Below are 13,223 nucleotides of genomic sequence, written 5' to 3'. Positions count from 1 at the left end.
CTTTTGTAGCCCTCCCCTAAGCCTAGGTTTGGGGAGTGAGCACTCTGCAAACCCAGGCTTCCCGATCGTGAGTAGCCACAGCACGGCTCCGTGCCACAGCTACTCACGAGTAGACCCCCAGAGCGGAGGCGAAAAGCCGCCTCCTGACTCCAGGGGTCTCCCGAGTATGCCCTGCGTGCTTGCGCAGGGCATACTGGAGCTTCCGGGGGCCACACAGTCTTAGCCTTTGTTGTTGTATTGCGTTGTTGTAAACCGCCCAGAGACTTATGCTTGAATAAATAAATAAACAGATTGATAGGTAATCTAGGTTTATTTAAAGCAAGTTGGTTGGGATCAACCACAAATGGTCAGATCTGACACCAAGATTTAGGTTTCTTTCTAGCTTAAATCAGGAATAGAATTCCTGGGAGACTTGCAGGGGCAGGAGAGGAGGGCAGTCAGGGTATGCTCCTGGGGCTCAGGGACATCACGTGGAACCAGGCTTTAGCCATGGTTAAGCTGACCTGGTGAATGAGGATCCTCCTATACAAGCTCCAGTGAGCAGGGGTGGAGACACCATTGCACAGCAGGGTTCAAAGAACCCGGACCACCAATGAAAAGGGCTGCTGGTGCCCTCCTTGAGCATGACCTCATGCGCAAAGAAAGTGTGGTCCAATTGCCAGAGGGCCTTCCACAGCCCTCCCAATTTCATTTCCAGCCAGCATTTGCTGCCTGGCTGTGTTTATTTCCCTTTTTCTCCCTCCAGTGAGGGAGAGAAATAAACACAGCCAGCCATGTTGTGTGTTGCATCTCAGTGCATTTGTGTTGCATCTGTTTGTGCATTTGTGTGTCGCATCTGTTTGTGTGTTGTTGCTTACACCTGTGTTTGTGTGTGTGTTGTTGAGTGCTGCGTCTGTATGCATTTGTGTGTTGTGTCTGTGCTTGTGTGTTGCATTAGTGTGTTTTTGTGTGGTGTGTTGCATGTGTTTGTGCATGTGTGTGTGTTGCATCTCTGCATGTTTGTGTGTTTGTGCATTGGGCCTCTGTGCATTTGTATGTTTGTGTGTTGCATCCATGCTTGTTTTTGTGCAATTGTGTTGCATGCATATGTGTATTTGTGTTGCTAGTGTGTTTGTGTTGTGTTTGGATTTGTGATGTGTGCATTGAATCTTTGTTTGTCCGTTTGTGCATTGCGTCTGTGTTTCTGCATGTACTTATGTTTGTGTGTTTCTGTATGCATGTTACATGCATATTTGTGTTGTGTATGCACCTTTTTGTTGGACAGGCCCTACTTTTACCAAATGGGATGTTGAGTTGGTCAGGGAGCACATCCATGTGATGCTGCAGCAGAAAGGGCAAATACTATTCTCGCCTATATTAGGTGGGAGCATTCTGATATTAACATATAGCAGACTATATGCGATACAATCTAAAAACACTATATGCTGCGTTTTCCCAAAGATGCTGCCTGGGCTCGAACCGGGACCTCCTGAGTGCAAGGCGGGTGCTCTGCCTAGGGGAAGCTCCCGCCCAGCAGCAGCAGCAGCAGCAGCAGCCCAAGCCAAGTTCAATGAAGACACTGAGCATGCCAAGTGGCAATCCCGACTCCTCTCTGTTGAACCCACTCCCACCAGCCCATCTCTTCGACTGCAGAAAACGGGCTTTCCGCAGGTCTCGCCGCCGCCTCCTGGCACGGGGCTCTCCACGGAGGGAAATGCTCACCCTGCCTTGAACTCTTCCTTTGCCTCTGCCTTCGCCCAGGCAGGAAGCCAAGAAACCCGGACAGCTCCAGCCGCTGAAAGAGGAGCTCATGCCCCACACCGGAGAAGAAAGAAGAGGCAGGTGGAGGGTTAAAGGGAGTGAGCGGAGCCTTCCTAGACAGTCGCTGCAAAGGCTGTGCAACGAGACAGTGACTCCCAGCCACCATCCCCGCGGAAAGGAGTCTTTGCTTTTGGGGTGTGCGCAGGCATTGGCCTCGCGCGGGGACCTGGTGAGTGTGTAAGTGATTGTGAAATGCGGCATTGAAAAAAGCGATGCAGAGCAGGGGCGGGGGGAGCTCCGATGGGGGGATTTCCTCTCGTCGCTTTGGGGCTTTCTTCCCTGTCCTAAAGATTCAGCTTCCGAACCTCGGAAAATGAGATTGTAGCAAATTGGACCTCCATTGCAAAAACAGGGGAGGTCCCCGTGAGTTGGGGCTATGCTTGCTTCATTCCTTCTTCCTGAGCAGACTCAAGCAAGCCCCATTCACACGTTATGTGCAACCCTTGTACAATGAGTGTACAGCTCTGTACACAGGTACAATGATTCATACATTACGTTGAACACAGGGACAGCAGTACTCCATGCATTTGTGGGGGCCCATACCCCCGCCCAGTTCATTTCTAACATGGACACAGCAGATACAGTCATTCACACAAGCACATGTACAAGTGTACAGATATCTGTACATTTGTATAGTGTAATGCAGTGATTCTCAAACTTGGGTCCTCAGGTGTTATTGGACTTCAACTCCCATAATCCTCAAGCAAAGGCCACTGAGGCTGGGGATTATGGGAGTTGAAGTCCAATAACACCTGAGGACCCAAGTTTGAGAATCCCTGGTGTAATGTCTGAATTGGGTTTCAGTTGCAGGGGATCCGCATTGGGAAACCGGAGTTTGCAAGAGAAGGGTTGTTCATTTGGGACAGCCCATTCCTGGATTGGGCGCAGGAAATGGAAACACTCAGATAGTGCGTAGAGACAAAAAAGCAGAGGGGTGGAGAAATGGAAGTCAATTGTGGGGAAGGAGCTTTGGAAATGTGGGGAGAGAGGAGCCCCAACAGTGAATAGAGAGGCAAGGCAAGGAAGCAGTCATGAAGGGGAGGGAGGTGTTGGGCGGAAAAAGGCATCAATGGAGAAGGTGGAGGGAAGAGAAAGTGTGTTGTCAGAGGGGAGCTAAAGGGTGGGCAGGAAGACAGAAAAGTGTGCTGCGTGGAGCACAGACCAGTGTTCATCAGGTCACTGGTTCCTTCATGAGTTTGTCACTCATCTCATTTTTTAACAGTTGCTCTGAGCGGCCCGGGGAACAATCTGTTATGGAGCAGCCATTAATGCAGTTGTTATTATTAATTATTTATGACAGGAAGAAGCCTCGATTGCTAGCTGGAATCACCTACTTTATTAAAACACCTTTCTGCTTCGAGAATGTAATACCTCAGACTGAATAATGTGTTGCCTTCACAGGACGTAATGGTCCCGTCTCTCTGGACAGTCCTTGCTTTAGGAAAGAAGCTTCCTGAAGAGCAAGGAAACCCGGCAGTCTTGCTAGAATCTGCCTTGGAGTAGGGAGCAGAGATGGAAAAGGAACACTCAGCTGGCCCTGAAGCAGGAAGGGACCCTCTTGCCAGGCAGACTAAGAGCAGTGAAGAATTCTGGGAGAGAACTGTGCAGACGATGCTGGCAGAGGAGGGCACCAGCTCAGCTGCAAACTGTCAGAGACTCAGACAGTTCTGCTACCAGGAGGGAAAGGGCCCCCGAGAGATTTGCAGCCAACTCCATGGCCTTTGCTGTCGGTGGCTGAAGCCAGAAAAGCACACAAAGATGCAGATCCTGGACCTGGTGATCCTGGAGCAGTTCCTGACCATCCTGCCTCCGGAGATGGAGAGCTGGGTCAGAGAATGTGGAGCGGAGACCAGTTCCCAGGCGGTGGCCCTGGCAGAAGGTTTCCTCCTGAGCCAAGCAGAGGAGAAGAAGCAGGAAGAGGAAAAGGTAAGAGTGTCTCTTTCACCCTGGAAGCTCTCAAGGGGCTGAATCTAGCAATGAGGGTGTTTTAGCAATCACAACAGAGATTGGAGCCAGCGTGATGCAGTGGTTAGAGTGCTGGACTAGGACTAGGGAGCCCCGAGTTCAAATCCCCATTCAGCCATGATACTTGCTGGGTGACTCTGGGCCAGTCACTTCTCTCTCAGCCTAACCTACTTCACAGGGTTGTTTGAGGAGAAACCTAAGTATGTAATACACCACTCTGGGCTCCTTAGAGGAAGAGTGGGATATAAATGTAAAAATAATAATAACAGGTAGCCTTATTTTGGAAGTGGGAGGTGGGCGTGAGGATCTTCCAGGAAGGGCTTTCCCAAGCTCCTTTCTTTTGACTTTGCCATACCTGGATGATGAGTCTAAAATATTGATACCCCAGCTTTTGATTAAAAACCCAGAAGGTTTTAACAAAATGTATTAAAATGACTGCTACTACTAAACAAACATTGATATACAAGCTTTCAACAAAGGTTCTTAACCTGCTTTACATAGAGCAATAAGATGATTCCCCGTTCCCAAAAAGTCCCCAACTCTAAAAAGAAACGCAAGATAGACACCAGCAACAGCTGTTGGGGGGATGATTTGCTGGGGTTGGACAGGGACAGTTGTTCACTTCCCCCCAGCCCCGAACTAAATAGAAGATAATAGCCGCTTTAAAGCCATTTCCTCTCTCCAACCCTTCTCTGGTCTTTTCGTGGCAGGAGCCATCAAAGGTGGACCCTGATTTCTCCATGGAAGAGCTGGCTGCATCAGACCATAGAGAACGTTCGCTGAATAGGAGGATCGTTCAAGAGAGTGAAGGACGTGCCACCTCACTGGGTAAGGAGTAACGGTGTGAACTGACACCTTCTGGACCTGACCCTCCAAGTAGAACCGGAACCAGTCCCAGGACTGACCCACTCAGTCCCAACTCAGAGAGGCAACCCAGAACGATACCATAGTTCATGATATCAAATGCCACAGAGAGGTCCAGCAGAACCAACAGGGATGCACTCCCTTAGTCCAGTTCCTGGTGTCCATCATCCACCAGGGCAACCAAGGCACCTTCATTCCCATAACCAGGTCAATAACCAGACTGGCTTGGGTCCTGATACTGTGTGTTTTTGGTTTCTTTTACAGGTTGTAAAATCTCACCCATTCTTCCACTCGCATCCAAGCCTTCTACTCTTTTTGGCGGAGCAGAGATGGTCTCTGTTCAACTGGACCAGGTAGGGGAGGGATCCTGCAGGAGAAGAGCGGGACACAGCTTTGGAACCTCTATACCTGGCACATCATTCTGGATCGTAAAGAATTTGCCTCATTCCCAGCTGCCCACACAGAAGGCTTGGAAGGCCACTGGGAGGAGCTCTGGGCCCCGTAGGAGAACTCCTGTGGGCAGCCAAGATGATCAGGGGCTTGGAGCAGCTTCCTTATGAGGAAGGCTACAGCATCTGGGACTTTTTAGTCTGGAAAAGAGGTGGCACGATGGAAGTGTATAAAATTATTCATGGAGTAGAGAGAGTGGAAAGAGAGTGTTTTTTTTCCCTCCCTCTCTTACAACACCAGGACCAGGGGCCATCCCATGAAACTGAAGGTGGGGAAATTGAGGCCCGACAAAAGGAAGTACTTTTTCACACAGCACATATTTAATCTATGGAGTCCTCTGCCACGCGATGTGGTGATGGCCACCAGTTTGGATGGCTTTAAAAGGGGCTTAGACACATTCATGGAGGACAGATCTATCAATGGCTACTTGTCTGGTGACGGTGGGCCACCTCCAGCCTCAGAGGTAGGATGCCTGTAAATACCAGTTCTAGGGGAGCAACATCAGGAGAGAGGGCATGCCCTCACCTCCTGCTTGTGGGCTCCCTAGAGGCATCTGGTGGGCCACTGTTTGAAACAGGATGCTGGACTAGATGGGCCTTGGGCCTGATCCAGCAGGGCTGTTCTTAACATTTGTTTTGCTTTAATGTGTTTCTCATTATTTTTAACCACTATGTCCTATTGGAGGAGAGAGGGTTGTAGTCAGGGATCACTTTCATAGAAAGAGGAACTTTTGAGCATTTTGTTCAAAAACTGCTAAACCCCTACCGCCACATGTGCTGGATTTAAAAATGCTGTTTGCCATGTTGGATAGGCCAGCAGGGATCATCCAGCAGGGCTGTTGTTATGTTCCCAGAAGCCTTGCATAGGAACATAAGAACAGCTTTACTGGATCAGGCCCAAGGCTTATCTAATCCAGCATCCTCTTTCACACAGTTGCTCACCAATAGTCACCTCCTTTCCAAACTAAAAAGCCTCAAATGCCTCAGGCTTGCCTCATGAGGAAGATGCTCCTGTCCCCTGATCATCTTGGTTGCCTTCTTCTGCACCTTTTCCAGTTCTACAATGTCGTTCTTGAGATAAGGTGACCAGACCTAAATACAATATTTCAAATCTCTCTCCTGGTCAGTTACCAACAGCTCAGACCCAATCAGCGTATATGTGGAGTTTTTTGCCCCAATATGCATCGCTTTATACTTGCTTACACTGAGCCGCATTTGCCATTTTGTTGCCCACTCACCCAGTTTGGAGAGATCCTTTTGGAGCTCATCATAATCTGTTGTGGATTTCACTACTCTAAATAGTCTAGTGTCATCTGCAAATTTGACCACTTTGCTGCTTATCCCAACTTCTAGATTATTTATGAACAAGTTAAAGAGCACTGGTCCCAGTATAGTTCTGTGGGGGACCCCACTTCCCTCCATTGTGAAAACTCTCCATTTATTCCTATCTTCTGTTTCCTGTCCTTCAAGCAGTTACCAATCCACACATGAACCTGTCCCCTTATCCCATGACTTTTAAGTTTACTCAAGAGCCTTTGGTAGGGCACTCTGTCAAAAGCTTTTTGGAAGTCCAAGTACATTGTATTGACCGGATCTCCGTTATACACACGCCTGTTGTCACTCTCAACAGAATGCAAAAAAGTTAGTGAGGCAAAACTTGGCCTTGCAGAAGCCATGTTGGTCCTCCTTGAGCAAGGCCTGTTCTTCTCTACATGTAACAATTCTGACATTAAGTATGCTTTCCATCAATTTACCTGGCACAAAGGTTAAGCTAACCAGTTTCCCAGATGCCCCCCGGATCCCTTTTTGAAAATTGGAGTTACATTAGATACTTTCCAGACTGAAAGTGGTACTATTGGTACAGAGCCTGATTGTAGGGACACATTACATATTTTGCTAGGAGATCAGTAATTTCACGTCTGACTTCCTTCCGAACTCTTGGGTGAATGCTATTAGGCCCTGGCAATTTGTTAATTTTTAGCTTTTCAAGACAGTTTAGAACATCTTCTCTAGTTACCTCAAATCAGCTCAGTTCTTCAGCCTCCAAGGCTGAGAAGCTCAGTTCCAGAGCGGGTATATGGTCAGTATCCTCTGCCATGAAGACAGATGGAAAGATCTCATTCAGCTTCTTTGCAGTCTCTTTATCTTCCTTAATAATTCCTTTCGCACCCTCATCATCTAAGGGTCCAGCCGCCTCCCACGCAGGTTTTCTGCTTCTGATATATTTAAAGAAGTTTATGTTATTCCCCTTGGCACTTGTAGCTATATGCTCCTCAAAGTTTCTTTTTGCATCCCTTATTGTCTCCTTGCATTTATTTTATCTGAGTTTATGTTCCTTTGTGTTCTCTTCATTTGGGCAGGACTTCCATTTTCTGAAGGAAGTCTTCTTCCCTTTTATAACTTCCCTGTCTCTACTTGTTAGCCACACTGGTGTCCTCCTGAACTTGGTGTGAAATTCCTCCTTCTTGGTATACATTCCAACTGAGCTTCTGTTATTGTGGTTTTAAATATGTTCCATGCTTTCTGGAGTGATTTGACCCTCCCGACTTTCCCTTTCAACTACCTTCTTACCAGTTCCCTCATTTTTGAGGTTTCCTCTTCTGATGTCCAACGCATCTGTGTTGGACTTCCTTGGCAGTGCTCTGCTCACAAATAAGCTGAATTGGATCTTTACTGCCTCTCTGGGTTAGTGTGTTCAGTCTCAGGACAAATGTTTCCTCCTCCTTTCAGGGTCCGGTGGATGTGATTGTGAATTTCACAGAGGAGGAGTGGGCTTTACTGGATGCAGGCCAAAGAGCTCTGCACAAGGAAATCACGGAGGAGATCTGTGGGCATCTGGCCTCTCTGGGTAAGGCTCCCCCTTCCCTTTGATGCTATGGTTGGCCTGCAACAGTGAACTAGAGGGCTGTGGTTGAGGACACCATTGGTGCCTCTTTCCTTTCTTTGGTTGTATGTGAGGTCCCATATTTAAATTCAAAATAGATCAGCACCAGTGTTCTTTGTAATAGGGATTCCCAGATGTAATTGACTACAAATACCATCCCTCTCGTCTGCCATGGTTTTTGGCATGGCCACATCATAGAATCCCTGTTATGGGGGGAAGTGTTTAGCACTGCTATGCCATCACCTCCTAATAATAATCTTGGGATTGTCCCTTAATTTGCCTCCTCTGTGTCTGATTGGAAAATGCGTGTGGGATCTGGCCCTTCCCTGATTTCTGCAATATCTTTTTTCCAGCTGTCACCTTTGTGCTAGTTGAGATTTTAAGCAAGTCCCTAGCCCGTTTCTTGTCAGGAGGCAGGGTTTCCTCAGAGGTTTGAATGGCCGCACACCTCTTTGTTGGAGTAATTATTGAGAAGAGCTTGTCTTGTGGTAGCAAGCATGACTTGTCCCCTTAGTTTGGTAGGGTCAGTGTCCCCTGTAAGAGGGAATCCCAGATGTTGTGAACTACAGCTCCCAGAATCCCTAGCGGGCATCTCCAAGATAGGGCTGAGTGAGATTTCTGCCTGCAACCTTGGAGAAGCTGCTGCCAGTCTGTTTAGACTCGGCCTACACAACTTAGGCCCCCCCCCCAGCTGTTTTTGGACTAAAACTCCCATAATTCCCAGCCATAGTGGCCAATATCGAGGCTTTATGGGAGTTGTAGGCCAGCATCTTCAGAAGAGCCGATGTTGAGCAGGCCTGATGTAGACAATACTGAGCTAGATAGATCAATCGTCTAACTCAGTATATGGCAGCTTCCTATGTTCTTATGTACTGATTCTTTCTCATATCCAACCACCACCCTCTCTTCCCAAAGCTATATCAACACCTCTCTGGCCAAATCTAGTGCAAGATGGCTGTACTGCATAAAATAGGCGGCAGTGATGACAATGAAGAATATTTATATACCACTTTTCAACACAAGTTCCCAAAGAGGTTTACATAGAGAAATAACAATAAAGATGGATCCCTTTCCCTAAAGGGCTCATAATCTGAAAGGAACACAAGATAGACACCAGCAATCGCCACTGGAGGCATGCTGTGCTGGGGCTGGATAAAACCAGTTGCTCTCCTCTTGCCCAATAAAGAGAATTGTCACTTTAAATAGCTGCCTCTGCTCAGTTAGCAGGGGAATAGGACCCCCCAAATCCCCCATTTCTCCTCTCAGGATAACACAACTCATGGCTTAGGGGACTGGCTTCCATTTGTCATAGGAATAGCTACCATTCCTGGAGTCTCTGGACTGTGATGGTCAAATTCCATTAGATTTAAATCTCCCCCCTTTCTGTTCCACTACTCAGCCTAGCCTGCTGCCATTCTTGAATTCAGTGACGCCTGTTCTAGTATATGCACCTCTGCCATTGCACATTGTCACCCAGGAGTGGTAAAGATGCTATTTCGAGGAGGTGTCTCAGAGGGACACGGCTCCCCCTCCCCTCCCCTTCCATGCCCTGACTGTCGTCTTCCTGGGAGCGAATGAGCTGTGCCAACCTGGCCAGGAACTCAGGCATGGGTTTTCCATCCCTTTTTGTCTCAATTGATAGGTGCGAGCTCTATCAGGAGAAATAGCCAGTGGGTGGCGTCACACGTCATGGAGGAAATTTAGGTGTTGCCAAGCCCCAGTTACTGGTGAGCGTTCGAGTGTTGCCAAACCCCACTGATGCCGGGTTCCCCAGGCTCACTCCCCCCCCCCCGGAACCCAGGCATCTGACTACTAGATTTGAGGGTGTGGGGTGCCCAGAGGGAAGTGCAGCTGGGGAAACCAACATTCATTGATACAGGGAGTGGAACTCACAACTCACGCCGGAAGTATGCAGTTGTCAGAAACAGAAGGTTGGCATCACGTTACTTGCTGCCATGACGTGTGAAGCCACACAGTAAATCGCTGGTGGGGATTCTGGGAACTGTGAAAAGGTGAAGTTATTGTGATGGATCATTTAAGTCCAAACTGTGAGGGAGAGTCTTTGTCATAGCAGGTTTCATAGAACCTGCCAGCAGATGAAGCTGTTCTTGGTCCACCTTGTCCAGTATTGTGTGCTCTGAATGGCAGTGAACCTCTAAGGTGTGATTCATAGGACTTCTTGACTCCCTTATTTCTGATTCTCCCTCAGGAGATTGAACCTCGGTCTTTATGCTTGCGGATCACGCCGAAATCAATTCTACAGCCAGTTAGAGCCAATGGCTGATTAATCAAGTTCCCTGTAGGAATTTTTTAAACAATTGAAACAGCAGTAATTGGGTTTCTTCTGTAACTTGAGCTCTGTTTCTCTCTTTCTGGGTGGCTCTCTTTATTTTATTCCTGCAGGTGATGGAAGGGAGAGTGAGAAAAAGGATGAACTGTGGAGGAGGAAAAGGGAAGAAAAATATCTGTGGGAGAAGAAAGCTGCTGCTTCTGAATGCACGGATGTCCTTGAAATTCCAGTCCAAACAAAGGATTGCAATGGAAACGGGAGGAATAAAAACTCTCAATGTGTGAATCTCATAATGAATAACTCAAGCCTACACACACATCAAATAATTCATTCAGATAAGAAAAAATATGAATGCTCAGAATGCGGAAAAAAATTCAGTCGGAGGAGATATCGTACTTGCCATCAAAGAATCCACACAGGGGAGAAACCATATCAATGCTCAGAATGTGGAAAGAGTTTCCGTTTGAGAAGGGACCTTATTAATCATCAAAGAATCCACACAGGGGAAAAACCATATCCGTGCTTGGTGTGTGGAAAGAGCTTCAGTCAAAAGGCTAACCTTACTTCCCATCAAAGAATACACACAGGGGAGAAACCATATCAGTGTTCAATGTGTGGAAAGAGTTTCCATCAGAAAGGACATCTTACTTCTCATCAAATCATCCACACAGGGAAGAAACCATTTGAATGCTCAGAATGTGGAAAGAACTTCATCTACATCTCACAACTTACTGGCCATCAAAGAATCCACACAGGGGAGAAACCATATCAATGTTCAGCGTGTGAAAAGAGCTTTAGGCAGATGTCACATCTTACTAAGCATCAGAGAATCCACACAGGGGAGAAACCATATAAATGCTCAGAATGTGGAACAAGCTTCTGTTTGAGAACGAGCCTTATTAACCATCAAAGAATCCACACAGGGGAGAAGCCATATCAGTGTTCAATGTGTGGAAAGAGTTTCCGTCAGCAAGGACAACTTACTTCCCATCAAAGCATCCACACGGGGGAGAAACCGTATCAGTGTTCAATTTGTGGAAAGAGTTTCCGTCAGCAAGGACAACTAACTTCCCATCAAAGAATTCACACAGGGAGAAACCATATCAGTGTTCAGAATGTGGAAAGAACTTCAGGTACAGCTCACAGCTTATTTACCACCAAAGAATACACACATGGGAGAAACCATACGAATGCTCAGTATGTAGAAAAAGCTTCAACTGCAGCTCAGAGCTAAAGAAACATCAAGGAATCCATACATAGAAGAGAAAATAACAATACACAAGATTCCATCTGAAAAAAGACTTTACTTCTCATCAAAGAATCCACATGGGAGAGGCTTTGTGTTTATACATGTCAATACTCCATGTGTGGAAAAAGCTTCAGCCATAGTTCAAACCTAAAGATCAAAAAATCCCCACACAGCAGATACCATATCAGTAGTAGGTAGCATGTTGTACCTAGACTTTGGAAAGCCATTTTCAGAGCCCTATAAGCCAGGAAGTTTGATGGGTTAGTGTGAGCTGAAAATAGAATATAGTCTTCCGAAAAGCATGGTTTAAGATAAGATGCTTTAAATGTCTTTGTGCTTTAAAAATCATTTAGATTTCCCATTGAGATGTCCACCTTAACTTAGGTACCATATAGCTTTTAATGACTTTGTACAGTCTTGTATGTTATACTGACTTTAGAAATGAGGCATACTTTGCCTGGGTCATATTGGGCTGAAGAGGAATGTTCCCAGGCAGGAATCTAATAGTTCCAGTTTCCCTAATAACTTGCTAGAGATACCCCAATGAATTTCTACCAGATGCATCTCCAAAGTGCCACCTGTATAGTAGATATCCAGCCAGAAATGCAACAGGATCCCATTCCAGCCACAGTCATTTTAGAGAGAAACACTTGATGGATTTTGTCTGATGCATCTTTTGAGGAAGGAAAGATTGCCAGATTGGGACTCTTTCTTTCTTTGTTGGCTGTCTTTAGCTGCATTTCTCTGCATGCCAGTCAAGTACAAGATGTTGGGGATCATTGCTTGGTTGACTCGGAACATACTGACATGGTTCCTCCCTCAAGGGGAGCAGAATCAGTTTTTAAAGTGGTGATGAAAATGCTTGCAAATTACTCTTGCTCCTTTATTTGGCTGAACTCTGAATGCACTGGCTGCTGACCTTGTTGCCCGGTGTCTTCTCCTGTCCTTCCCCCCACTTTTTTTGTCAGAGATGCCACCTCCGTTTGCTTTGTTTCTTAGTGTGAGGTATATCTCATTACTGTATCAAATGTCAATGAGTTCCACAGATCAATCAGGAAAATAAATGGTAATGGCTATCCAGTCTTCTCTCTTTGTAGGTGCTATTAAACGTTTCAGGTCTGAAAAAAATTGCTCTTAAATGGTTGAGATAGAACCAAATGGTTGATCCAGTTGTCGGCAATTCCTCCAGCTGCTTTTAACATGTTTAGCTGAGGTGTGAGATACCTTCAATAGGGATGACTTTCCAGGGCTGAAACTGCCTTTTCAAGCACAGGTTATTGGAGGAGTAGTACACCTGGATACTGCGACAGTTCATGCCACAATGGCTGATGGAAGGTCACTGAGTGAGTTCATGACTTCCCTTCCAAAAGTGAGGCCTTAAGAAGCTAATGTCCTCCTCCTATAAATCCAAACATGCCCTGATAAATGTAGATAAATGATAAAGTATGCTGATTGGAGTGGAAATGTTTTGCAGTTGATGGTTCTACAGATCTGAGAGCTCACATTAGGAACAGGTTTATATCATAACAATATAATATAGTAATAAAATCAATGGAACAACAAATTGCAAAACACTTCCACTCCAATCAGCATACCTGATCTGTCTGTATTCCCTGTTGATCAGCCCTTTAGGGCAGATGTATAGGATACGAGGAAAGAGGTTTTTTAGATTTATAAGTTGAGGACTTCTGTTCTCTGTTTGGAGGACAGTTCATGAACTGT

At 46.3% G+C, this 13,223-nt stretch overlaps 1 protein-coding gene across 3 annotated transcripts; it reads left to right on the top strand.

Moving 5' to 3' along the window:
- The first annotated feature begins 1,525 nt into the window (after positions 1-1,525).
- LOC128344070 (zinc finger protein 154-like) lies at positions 1,526-12,581 on the top strand. Of its 3 annotated transcripts, none has more exons than XM_053293514.1 (6): positions 1,526-1,969; positions 3,202-3,726; positions 4,476-4,593; positions 4,894-4,982; positions 7,809-7,926; positions 10,366-12,581. In XM_053293514.1, exons 2-6 carry the CDS (start codon positions 3,313-3,315, stop codon positions 11,484-11,486), a joined length of 1,860 nt encoding a protein of 619 aa, XP_053149489.1. In that variant the 5' UTR covers positions 1,526-1,969; positions 3,202-3,312; the 3' UTR covers positions 11,487-12,581. The 3 variants fall into 3 exon arrangements, with proteins under 3 accessions (XP_053149489.1, XP_053149491.1, XP_053149490.1); XM_053293516.1 differs by having other exon boundaries at positions 3,101-3,726; XM_053293515.1 differs by having other exon boundaries at positions 1,526-1,977.
- Positions 12,582-13,223: the final 642 nt, after the last annotated feature.

This window comes from Hemicordylus capensis, chromosome 2, assembly GCF_027244095.1.
Source record: "Hemicordylus capensis ecotype Gifberg chromosome 2, rHemCap1.1.pri, whole genome shotgun sequence".
Lineage (NCBI taxonomy): Eukaryota > Metazoa > Chordata > Lepidosauria > Squamata > Cordylidae > Hemicordylus > Hemicordylus capensis.
Note: the sequence above shows the minus strand (reverse complement) of the source record. Positions and strands in the feature narration are given on the sequence as shown.